The 11296-nt window shown below is 48.4% G+C and overlaps 1 protein-coding gene across 1 annotated transcript; it reads right to left on the minus strand.

Annotated features, from left to right (window-relative positions):
* Positions 1–8170: 8170 nt before the first annotated feature.
* Positions 8171–11296, minus strand: LOC122458239 (zinc finger MYM-type protein 1-like). The gene is made up of 2 exons (XM_043505856.1): positions 10636–11296; positions 8171–10358 (listed from the first exon to the last, which is right to left on the minus strand). Exons 1-2 carry the CDS (start codon positions 11076–11078, stop codon positions 8534–8536), a joined length of 2268 nt encoding a protein of 755 aa, XP_043361791.1. The 5' UTR covers positions 11079–11296; the 3' UTR covers positions 8171–8533.

Below are 11296 nucleotides of genomic sequence, written 5' to 3' on the forward strand. Positions count from 1 at the left end.
TTTACTCTCTTGTGGTTTTGGCTTCCCCATTTACTCTGCAGAAACACTCCTCTTACCTAAGCTAAAGATCCCTGCAGCATCCCAAAATCCTGTGGGGTTTGCTCATTAATTGGGTTACTACCAGAACAATTGTAACGTGAAAGTGGGGATAGGGATGTGCTGAACCTGGGACATATAAGGGTGGCAGCCGGAAAGTGGTGGTTGAGCCAGCCTGCTCAGGCTTATTCTATTCCGGTGCGGTACCTGTGGCACATTAGGGGTTAGCTTGAAAGTGCTGATTGACCCGGTCCACTCAGACTTGCTCTGTTAATGTGTGTGTTCATCTAGTTCTGGGGCTGGAGGAACCCAGCCCTGGGGAACCTAGGTCCTGCAGGGTAGCTCCATTGCGAGGGGACTTGCAGAAGGGAGGAGTAGCGCTCCATATGAACACACAAGTGACACAAGCAGTACATGGATAGAATTACATACCCCCTCCCCCCAAAAAAGTAACTCTAATAAATGAGCCTACCAATTGGCACATCTGGTATCAGCTGAGTATGTGCAGCGCTGACCCAAGCAGTCAAGTATGCACTTGCATGAGCGACATACTAACTGCAGTGGCTTTATGCTGATGTAACTTGCATCAACAAAAATGTGTAGAGTAGATGGGCCCTTAGGTGCTGAACTGTATCAGACAGGTGGGGCTTAGCATAGGCAACACATGGGGTGGGGGCAATGTGAGGTCAAATGCCCACCTAGGTTCTGCTTGGCCTGGTGGGGGGTTGGAGGTAGGGAGAGGGGCTCTGTCTTTCTCCTGCTGCACCTCCCCTGCTGCCATATTTGGCCCCTCTCCCTGGCTGGCAGACGGGCCCAGCGGGAGTGGAAGGATGGGATGGAGCCACTTCTTATGTGGGCTCTGTGCAGCGCAAAGGCTGCCTGTGAGAACCCAGCTGAGGGACCGCCCCTTCTGTTCCCCACCTGTGCCCAGCAGCCAAGGACAGGGGCCAAGCAAGGCCCCATCCCAGGTAGCCGGGCCCACAGGGGAGCAGAGGGGGTGGGCCACCACTGCCTCCCCAGCTGGGCTCTCTCTCAGACACCTGCTGCGTTGCACAGAGGCAGTGATCCGGAGCAGTCACCCACAGCCTGTGTGTGAAACAGTCCCACTCCCTGCCTGGGTCTGGACCCAGCTGCCAGGGAGAACAGCCGAGCGATCTGGAAATGTGCTGGGGACAGGCACAGTGGGAGAAGGACAGAGTCCCCTCACTCTCACAGGTTACAGTGGTGGGGTGGGGAGAGCACAGCTGGGCGCAGGGCGCGGGCGTCACAGGCGAACGCACTGGGAGCTGGTTCCCTGGTCTCTGCTCAGCTACAGATAGAGGCTTTGCCTGCATCCCGCCCCTCCCCTGCTGAAGCCCAGAGACACGTGCTCTCTGACCCTGTGACCAGCCCCCCAAGAGTTGGCAGGATTGGCTGCCTTGGCCCAGGGAGGTGGGCTGGAAGTTACTCCCAGAGGCAACATGTGCGGTGGTCATGTGTGTCCCCCTCTTTACAGCATGCCCCCTCAGTATCAGGAGGCATATGGAGCTTAGGACAGACCCCTGTCATCAGCATCTCCCATTGGCTAGCTTGGGGTTCTTCCCACTGGGCTTGCTGGCTTTTGTGGATCCCATTCTAAGGTTCCCCTCTCTCGTCACTCATTGTACAGAGATCCTAGGCACCTGACTCAGGCTTGGTGGGTCACACTGCTATTCCTGTGACTTTCTAGGCATCTGAAAGTTTGGCATTGCAACACTCAGCATCACAACTCTTAAGTCCCTTGGTGAATTTAGCCCTAAGGTCTTTTCCTCATGGTTAAAAAAAGGTGTCTATTTTGTTTCCTACAGAACTACAGATTCTGTGTTGAAAACTTGTTCAATACGTGTTCTAGGTGTTGGAACTAGGGGAGCTGCCATACCCCCTGGCTTGAAGTGGTTTCCATTACATACAGGGTTAACAGTTTGCTTCAATGGCTCTCAGCACCCCCATTATACAAATTGTTCCAGCACCCCTGATATATGTAACAGAGACAATGGGGGGAAGTCTGTACAAGGATCAATGGTCAATTTTCTGCCAAACAGCTTGTGTTTCCAAGGCCTTAGTAAGTATTTCAAATACTGTTTACAATGCTTTGCACTATTTTCACAGTTTTGTGTGCATTAAATGTTTGTTTGCTATAGAAATGGTATGGCCTAATCTACAATCAAAGGAGACTAATAAAGAAATAACAATGACTTCCCTCAGGGCTTTATATACAACTGTCTGGAAGCTTCACATTATAGAATGTTTTTCCCCCCCAAAAAACGGTCTTTATTTGTGTCCAAATTCAAAATAGTGATTTCACAATGGTAGCAAAATGGGCCAGGAATGCCCCATCCAGCACAATTTGCTTCCCCTGCACTAGAGGATGGGAAAGAAGACAGAGGCAGCAAAGTTTGACAGGGGGCAGCAAGGGAAAATACCTTCTTGTCAGTAACTGCGACAAGTAACTAATTGGGCCAGAAAGGAGGACCCATGGGTCCTCTGCAGCCAGGATGGGGCCCCCTGGGTTTTGGGGGGGATGGACGGACCACAGAGGAGCTTCTCATAGGCTTGTGCCAGGGCCCCTCCTAGGGTGACTAGATGTCCCGATTTTATAGGGGCAGTCCCAATATTCAGGGCTTTTTCTTATATGGACACCCATTACCTCCCACACTCTGTCCCGATTTTTCATACTTGCTGTCTGGTCACCCTAGCCCCGCCTAGGGTGTTTGTGACACTCGGTGAATGCAACTCTGGGTGCGGGGGGAACCCTCCTCGGCTTGGATGGAAGTGAAAAGACATGCAGATCGCTGGCTGTGACAGGGGTACACCCACTGGAGTGGGAGGTGAGAGAGCAGGACGGGGCGGGGGAGCTGGGAGTCAGGACGCCTGGGTTCTTCCAGCCAAAGGCAAGCCCCAGCCTGCAGGGCTGGCTTAATATTTTGTGGGCCCAGTGCCAAACATGTTTGTGGGCCCCCCTGGGGCAAGGTGCAGGGGGGCGGGACGATCAGTCTGCAGAGTGAAGGGTGGGCTGGGGGCAATGAGACCCCGTGCGGCAGGAGCAGCCCCACTCTGCACAGCCCAGCAGGAGGGCACCGTTTACAAACCTGCAGCAGCCAGACGCACGCTGGCCTGCCCAGCCCTATGCTGCCAGCATGCCCCTTCCCCTTGAGGGTGGACCCGCACCACACCGCTCCCCCACCCAGCGCCCCACCCTTATGCCCAGTGCCCCGTCGCCCAGAGACCTCCCCTGCTGGCCTCCCACCACAACTGCACAATATTTTAAAATTCTGCAAATTTTATTTGTCAATAAATAAATGTGGAGGCTCCAGCATGGCAGTGAGGAGCACAGGTCACTGGTTGCATGGAGGTGGGAGATTACCCTGCAGCCTCCCCCGACCCCACCCTGGGAAAGGCACTTGGCAGTGAAGCTGCACCCGACCCTGACACAGTGCAAGGACCAGGCCTGCCCCAGAAACACCCTGGGCCCTGCCCTCCGTGCCAGGCGCACCAGGTGTGGGTGAGCAGGCTCAGCCCAGCAGGATCCAAGTGCAGAGGGATTTAGTGTGGGGAGATCCAGGTGGGGGTAAGAGAGTTCTCTGTGGGGCAATCTGGGTGTGGGCAGCTCAGTGGGAGATCTGGATACACAGAAGCTCATTGGGGGGGTTCCAGGTGCAGGCGCAATGGGACTCTGCAGGGGATCCAGGTGAAGGTGTTTGGGGATCAGTGGGGAGTGAGTCTGGGGGACTCATCAGGGTGATACAGATGCAGGGGAGGTGGGACTTGTCAGGGTGAGGGTTTGATGGGCCTACTGAACAAGGGAGCCCCAGCTTCTGCCAAGGGGATCTGCATGCTGGGCCCCCGCTTCCCCCATCCCCTTCTCTTCCCCATCCCATGCCCCTTCCCCACCACTACATCTCCTCCCCAGGCTTGGGGAGCGGGGGGGAACTGCCCCACAGCAGGAGCTGGCAGAGCGGAGCAGGTTGGGGCCAGGTTGCTCCACTTCCTGCTGCCAGGTGAGTGCAGGGTGGGCCTGACCCTTGCTGCAGTCCCCTGGGATGTAGCTCAGGGGAAGGGGCTTGGGGGGGGGGGGAAGGGGCAGAGTAGGGGAGGGGCAGGGGCGGAGCAGGGGTGGGAAAAGGCAGGGCGAGGGCGGAGCAGGGGCTGTGGCAGCTTTCCTGGCCGGCTCAGCCAGCTGGGGGATCGGGCTGGCCAGGGCCCCTTCTGACTCTGGGCCCGGCACCATAGAATCATAGAATCATAGAATCATAGAATATCAGGGTTGGAAGGGTGGTAAACCATGGTAAACCCGGTACTGCCAGCCTGGGAAAGTCCCCAGTCCCAGCAGCGAGTGTTGTTGCCGGCGGGGTGGCTATTGGGGGACATGGGAAGGGCTAAATCAGCTGACAGCGGCTGGTGGTGCTGCTGGGAGGAAGGAAGTGGGAGATGGGGAAAGCGGAGAGAGCCCGGCATTAACCCCCCTCTGTGACCGGCTGGGGGGAGACTTTCTGCGGCGGCCGGACCCAGCCCCTGGGGCAGCCCCGGGCTCTGCCTGCACCGCAGCTGGGTGATGGGGACAGGGCTGGGAATGGGCAGGAAAGTGACTCTCTGCACAAAGGATCCCCCAGATCTGGCAGCCCCTGGGAATCTGCTCCCTAGTTGTGAATGCACCCTGGGGGAGGGATCTGAGTTTCTAGCCCTGAGGCATAACTTTGGTTCAAAAAACAATTAGATGGGTTTGTGGAGGATAGGTCCATCCAGCCTGTTAGCCAAGATGGTCAGATGTCTGGCTGTCCCTAAATCTCTGACTGCCAGAAGCTGGGACTGGATGGCAGGGGATGGATCATTGGATAAACTGACCTGTTTTGTTCACTTCCTCTGGTGCACCTGGCACTGGCCGCTGTCGGAAGACAGGATACTGGGCTAGATAGACCTTTGGTCTGACCCAGTCTGGCCGTTCTTATCTTCTAGGTTAATCTTTTTTGTTTTCTCATTATTGAATAAGGATATAAAATCCCATCACATTTATCTCTTCTCTCTATTTAATTAACTGTTAATGTCAGCTCTGTCCAGTCTTTGTCCTTTCCCCTCTGATTATCAAGTACGGACATGAAATCTCCTCAGAGTTGTTTTCCCCTTTGAACTGGGGCAGTTTCTCCTTATCTGGGGGGAGACTGTTGCTGGTGGAGAAAGCAAGCAGAACGGGTGCTTTTTAGGAGGGAGAAACTCCAAGATCCTGTCAGGCCTCTGCTAGAGCCCCCAGAGAAGCACAAAAGGGGACAGTCTCCTGAATATTAAATTGCTGCATATTAGTCTCCACCTTCACATTTCACCATTTTCCCTCTTGGATTGAAATGAAATCTGCTCAGATTTTGCCACATCTATCACAACTATCAACTAAAAATTATCTCCAGTTCTTCCCCACTTCACGCAAATAGTCCAGTATGGATATCCAGCCAGATCTTTGCCCTTTTCACTCCAATTAATGAACATTTTCCTCTTATTTCCTCTTAGATTTTGCCCGATTTTCTTGCTATTTCTCAAATGCTCACATAAAATAGCCAAGGAGTTTGGGCTGCCTCCCTGCCCTCTTTTTCTCTGTGGTGACGTCACCCTCAGTCGCTATCCCAGGTGAGGGTCAGAAGACAGTCCGTTGCCACCACCCCAGAATATAATGAATAAAAATAAAAGCCAGAAGCTTTGTCTTGGTTGGGGGAACAGTGCCTGCCCATGGCCAACAGGATAGCTGGCTTGTGAAATGGCTATTAAATTCCCAATGAATTATTAAATATTTATATACAGTTCTTTACAGATTTTACCCCATTTTATACAGTTTATTGAATATTAATGTATTGCTTAGCCCCAGTTTGCCCAGTCACAACTTCTACCCCCTACAACCCAGCTGCCCCCTAGTCATCAGATGCCAATCATCTGCCCCATCCCACTTCTGCCCCCTCCCAACTGCCATGGGACCTCCTGGCTCCACACCTCCCTCTGCCCCCAAGCCCCTGTTAACACAGCACCGCCCAGGTCTCACTGCTGCCCATGTTAATGGCAGGGCTGGGGGAACCAGCACTTTCCAGTTATGTACTGAATGTTGATCTAACACTCCCTTGGATTATCATATTGCCTCTATATAAATCTATGGTACGCCCACATCTTGAACACTGCATGCAGATGAGGTCACCCAATCTCAAAAAAGATATATTGGAATTGGAAAAGGTACAAATAAAGGGCAGCAAAAATCATTAGGGGTATGGAACAGCTTCCATTTGAGGAGAGATTAATAAGATTGGGACTTTTCATCTTGGAAAAGCGATGACTAAGGGTGGGATATGACTGAGGTCTATAAAATCATGACTGTGGAAATCATGGTGTGGAAAAAGGAAATAAGGAAGTGTTATTTACTGCTTCTCATAACACAAGAACTAGGAGTCACCAAATGAAATCAATAGGCAGCAGGTTTAAATCAAACAAAAGTATTTCTTCACACAACACACAGTCAACCTGTGGAACTCCTTGCCAGAGGGTGTTGTGAAGGCCAAGACTATAACAAGGTTTAAAAAAGAACTAGACAAATTCATGGAGGCTAGGGCCATCAATGGCTAGTAGCCAGGATGGGCAGGGATTGTGTCCCTAACCTCTGCTTGTCAGAAGCTGAGAATGGGCAACAGGGGATGGATCACTTGATGATTCCCTGTTCTGTTCATTCCCTCTGGGGCACCGGGCATTGGTCACTGTTGGAAGACAGGATACTGGGCTAGATGGACCCTTGGTCTGACCTGGTGTGGCCATTCTTATGTTCTTATTTCTGGTACCTGAGAGTGCCACAGGATCTCACATTCCCTGGAAACTAACTTATAAATTTTCCCCTATTCAATGTACATGCCCCTCTGCCATGTACATTGGCCAAACCAGACAGTCTCTACGTAAAAGAATAAATGGATACAAATCAGACATCAAGAATTATAACATTCAAAACCCAGTCGGAGAACACTTCAATCTCCCTGGTCACTTGATTACAGACCTAAAAGTCGCAATATTACAAAAACTAAACTTCAAAAACAGTCTCCAACGAGAAACTGCAGAATTAATTTGCAAACTGGACACCATTAAATTAGGCTTGAATAAAGACTGGGAGCGGATGGGTCATTACACAAAGGAAAACTATTTACCCTTGCTTATTTTTCCCCCTACTGTTACTCACACCTTCTTGTCAACTGTTGGAAATGGGCCATCCTGATTATCACTACAAAAGTTTTTTTTTCTCCTGCTGATAAAAGCTCACGTTAACGGATCACTTATAGTGGGTATGGCAACACCCATATTTTTCATGTTCTCAGTGAATATATAGATCTTCCTACTGTATTTTCCATGCATGCATCTGATGAAGTGGGTTTTAGCCCACAAAAGCTTATGATCAAATAAATTTGTTAGTCTCTAAGGTGCCACAAGTACTCCTCGTTCTTTTTGCTGATACAGACTAACACAGCTGCCACTCTGAAACCTGTCCCCTATTCAACATGACCCTCATTTCCTATTCATGATATTTAAGTGGAAGCCAAGCTGTCCTAAGGAGAGCTGGCTGCATTTTCCATGCCTAAGGATGGGGATCAGGAAGAAAACTGAAGAGCTGCAGGAGGCTGAGGGGGCATATAGAGATGTCAGGGGCAGGAAGAGGCTGAGAGAGGCATGGGGAAGTAGGGGATACAGAAGGAACATTGGACAGAATAAAAGGAATCATCACAGGAGGATGCGGGGAGCAACATGAATGTGCAGAGGAGGGGTGGGGGAAGATGAGGTGGCCACAGAGATCAGGTCGGCAGAAAGGGGAAATGAGGGGTAGGATACCGTGAAGGGAAAAGGCAGGGAAATTGCGGGAGAGGAGACCGAGTGCAAAAGGAGACCGGATGGGGAAGGTAGAGAGACAGAGTAGTGAGGATAAATGAGGAAAGTGGGGAGGGAGACCTTGGCAGCTCCCGCATCCCAGGGGCACGTGGCATTGGCCACTGTTGGAAGTCAGGACACTGGGCTAGATGGACCTTTGGTCTGACCCAGTCTGGCCATTCTTATAGTCATGTGCTGCTCCCACTAAAAGGGAACTATCTCATCCTTCCCATTAATTACATTTTTGTATGAAATTGAGGTGGATTAAAAACCGTTCAAAATATTTTAAGAATAAAAAATATGAAAAACTTTAAAACATTATATTTACAGCATCATTCGTACTTGTCTTGCTTCAGATAAGTAATCTGTATATTACATAGCAAGTATTAATGTGAATAACTTACTCAACCAAACCACTGCATGTAGCTATTATGCTATTTACAGATTCAATGGATAACAGAGTAAGACTGTTAAGTCTTTCTTGAATCATTGTAGCATGTAAAGCACTTTTTACCCTTTTTAAATGTGAAAAAGACCTTTCACCACTGCAGTTTGAGACTGGTAGTGTCAGGTAAATGTGTAGCGCAACAAAGACATTTGGAAAGACTGTTTACAAATTGTGCATGTTCATTATGGTCAGCATTTGCAGTGGTGTAGGCAGAGCTTGTGATAACGGCTTGGAGGCAAGTTGCTTTACCAGTGAGCACCACTGTACCCATTCATCAAAGATCTCTTTATTGAGGTCACCTGAACAGAATTCAGTTAAACTTCTGAGACACTCTTTAACAGCAGTACTGTCAAGGTCACCCGTTAAAAAACAGTAACAGTTGTGTATTTCTGAATATGCATGAATTCTTCTGTTGAGATGGCTGACAAGTAAGTCCATTATGGCGTAGAATGATTTAACTTTGAACTCTTCACCAGTCAGCATGACAGCAGGTTCTTCACTATCATCAGCCATACGCTTTGGATGATGTTGCTGCTTTAACTGAAAGCTAGCTGTAGAAAGTAAAGACATTGCAGATTCATGGTAGTCCTCAAAACTATTCTGTTGTGCTGCCACCAACTCAGAGGGTGACTTCAGCAGTGTCACAGCTGTGCCTAAGTCCATTGTTTCAGACTGCAGAAGTTGACTTGTTTTGTTTACTCTTGTCAGGATACTACTCCAAAACGTTGTCATAAATGCAGTCTCCAACCAATCCATGGTTCCAGCTAAAGAGTTTGCCTCTGCTCGTATGTAGCCATTCCGCAGAGTGTCCACACCAAGAGCCTGAAGCACAGATTTGTAGTTGCATGATAAACTGCAAAGTGCATCTGCTTGAACTGGCCACCTTTTGTCACTGAGGTGCTTCGGAAAAAGTTCTCTCTTACTGGCCTCACATGTCTCCTTGTTCAGAGAATCTCGCAAGAGGCCCCATCGATAAGTCGATCCTGAGAAAAATACATACAGGTTTTGGACAAAGCAAAAAAATGTAATTGCATCCGTGCATGACTCTGCAGCAACAACACTACAAAGGTTAAGTGAATGGGTCATGCATGGGATGTACACTGCTTTCTCATTGACTGCAATTACCTGAGCTTGCACACCAGAATAAGTGTCGGACATGTTACTAGCATTGTTGTATGTTTGACCTCTGCAGTCCTTTAGATTGATATTTAGTTTGTCATTCAGGGTTTCATTGATGACATTAAACAGATGAAGACCTGTATGTGATGTAACTGGAACAAAATTCAAGAAGCATTCTACGGGTGTGCAGTTATTCAGCACGTAGAACACAGTAAGTGTCAGCTGATCGATATGGCTAGTATCTAGTGTGGAATCAATGCTGAAGGAGAAATACTTAGACAGTTTTAGCTCATCCACAATGACCTGTTTTACCTTGTCAGCCATGACTTTAATGAACTCTTCACAGATTGTTGATGATAGATGAGACGTTGTGCCATGACCAGTATTCCCATAGTTGTTGATGTGGCAGGCCAGGAAAGGGTCGTACTCTGCTATGAGCTCTAAGCAGCCCAGAAAGTTGCCATTATTAAGACTACCAAAGGTTTCATTATTCCCGCTCAGTGCCACACCTTGTGTTGCCAGAAATTTTATTGTTGCTACAACTCGCTTCAACACTTCTGTCCAGTAATTTCTTTCTTTAATATTTCCATCTGCTGTATGTTTTTCAAGGGCTTGAGTCTTCGATAAATGCATTGTATAAGTGGTGAGAGCTTGTCGGTGCTCAGTAGATCTTTCATGGTCACCGAGTCTGCCAATGTGATCCCATGAATCAAATCCTCTCTTGGTTCGTGCAGATGTGCTGTTTGGAGAAAACAATTTGCACATAAAACAGAAGAGGCAGTCAGTCGATGGTGAGTATATGAGCCAGGGCCTTTCAATAATTTCACCACTCGGGGACACTTGATTGAAGGCTGTATCACAGAGTTTCCTAAAATAAATTAAACAATTAATATTAATGAATACTCTTCAATATTTCTGCTGAATACAGGCACACTTGTGGGGCATTAAGAGAGTAAGCAGCTCATAGTGTAGTAGTGAGCAAAACCTAGAATGTACATTTTTACATTTAGATAGATACAGCACAAATCTGCTTATTTCAATTGTCTCACAAAATGAATAGTGACGTCAACCCCTTTCTGGAAAAAATTGATCTCAAAAAACACTCAAGAAATGTATTTAAAAAAACATAGAAAAGTTATAATTACCTTGTTCTGCCCTTATGTTGTCTTGATGACATTACATATTTTCCATTGCGATTTTGGCAGAAATCAAGGCCCACGTCTATGCAGTACTGTTGGGTGAAAGCATCAACAGTCCAGAGAGCAGCATCGGAGGAAGGCAATCGTACTAGTGTGTTTTGCAGCAGCAGGTTATCACTGGGTTCTTTATTTGATGAAAGGATTTCATCAGAAGAAACAGCCTGATCTTCAGAACCATGTTCAACGTAGGCTGGACCCGCCACTGTACTAGTATCAATTACACACTCATCATCACTACTAGAACAGCTAGTAGCATTAGTATCGTCACTGGCAGTCTTTATGCTGTTATTAATGAAGTAACTGCTTATGCAATGCAGTTTTGCCTTCTGCTCTTCAACTTCTGCTTTATGCCTCTGTTTCTGAGCACCACTTAAATGTTTTTTTATCATTTATTTTCTTTATTGCTTGGACTTATTTGTTTGTTCTCCTCTATTTATGGTCTCCCGCCCTGCACCTCACTCACGCCTGCAGTAGATTGCAGTGTGTGCATATGCACATATACTGCTGACCTTCTGATGCCATGTGCCTTCCTGGAAACAAATGCAGTGTGGAAACAAAATGAAAGGGCAGAGTGTGTATGTGGAGGGAGCCCAGGTAGGTCCCTGGA

This window comes from Dermochelys coriacea, chromosome 11 (assembly GCF_009764565.3).
Source record: "Dermochelys coriacea isolate rDerCor1 chromosome 11, rDerCor1.pri.v4, whole genome shotgun sequence".
Lineage (NCBI taxonomy): Eukaryota > Metazoa > Chordata > Testudines > Dermochelyidae > Dermochelys > Dermochelys coriacea.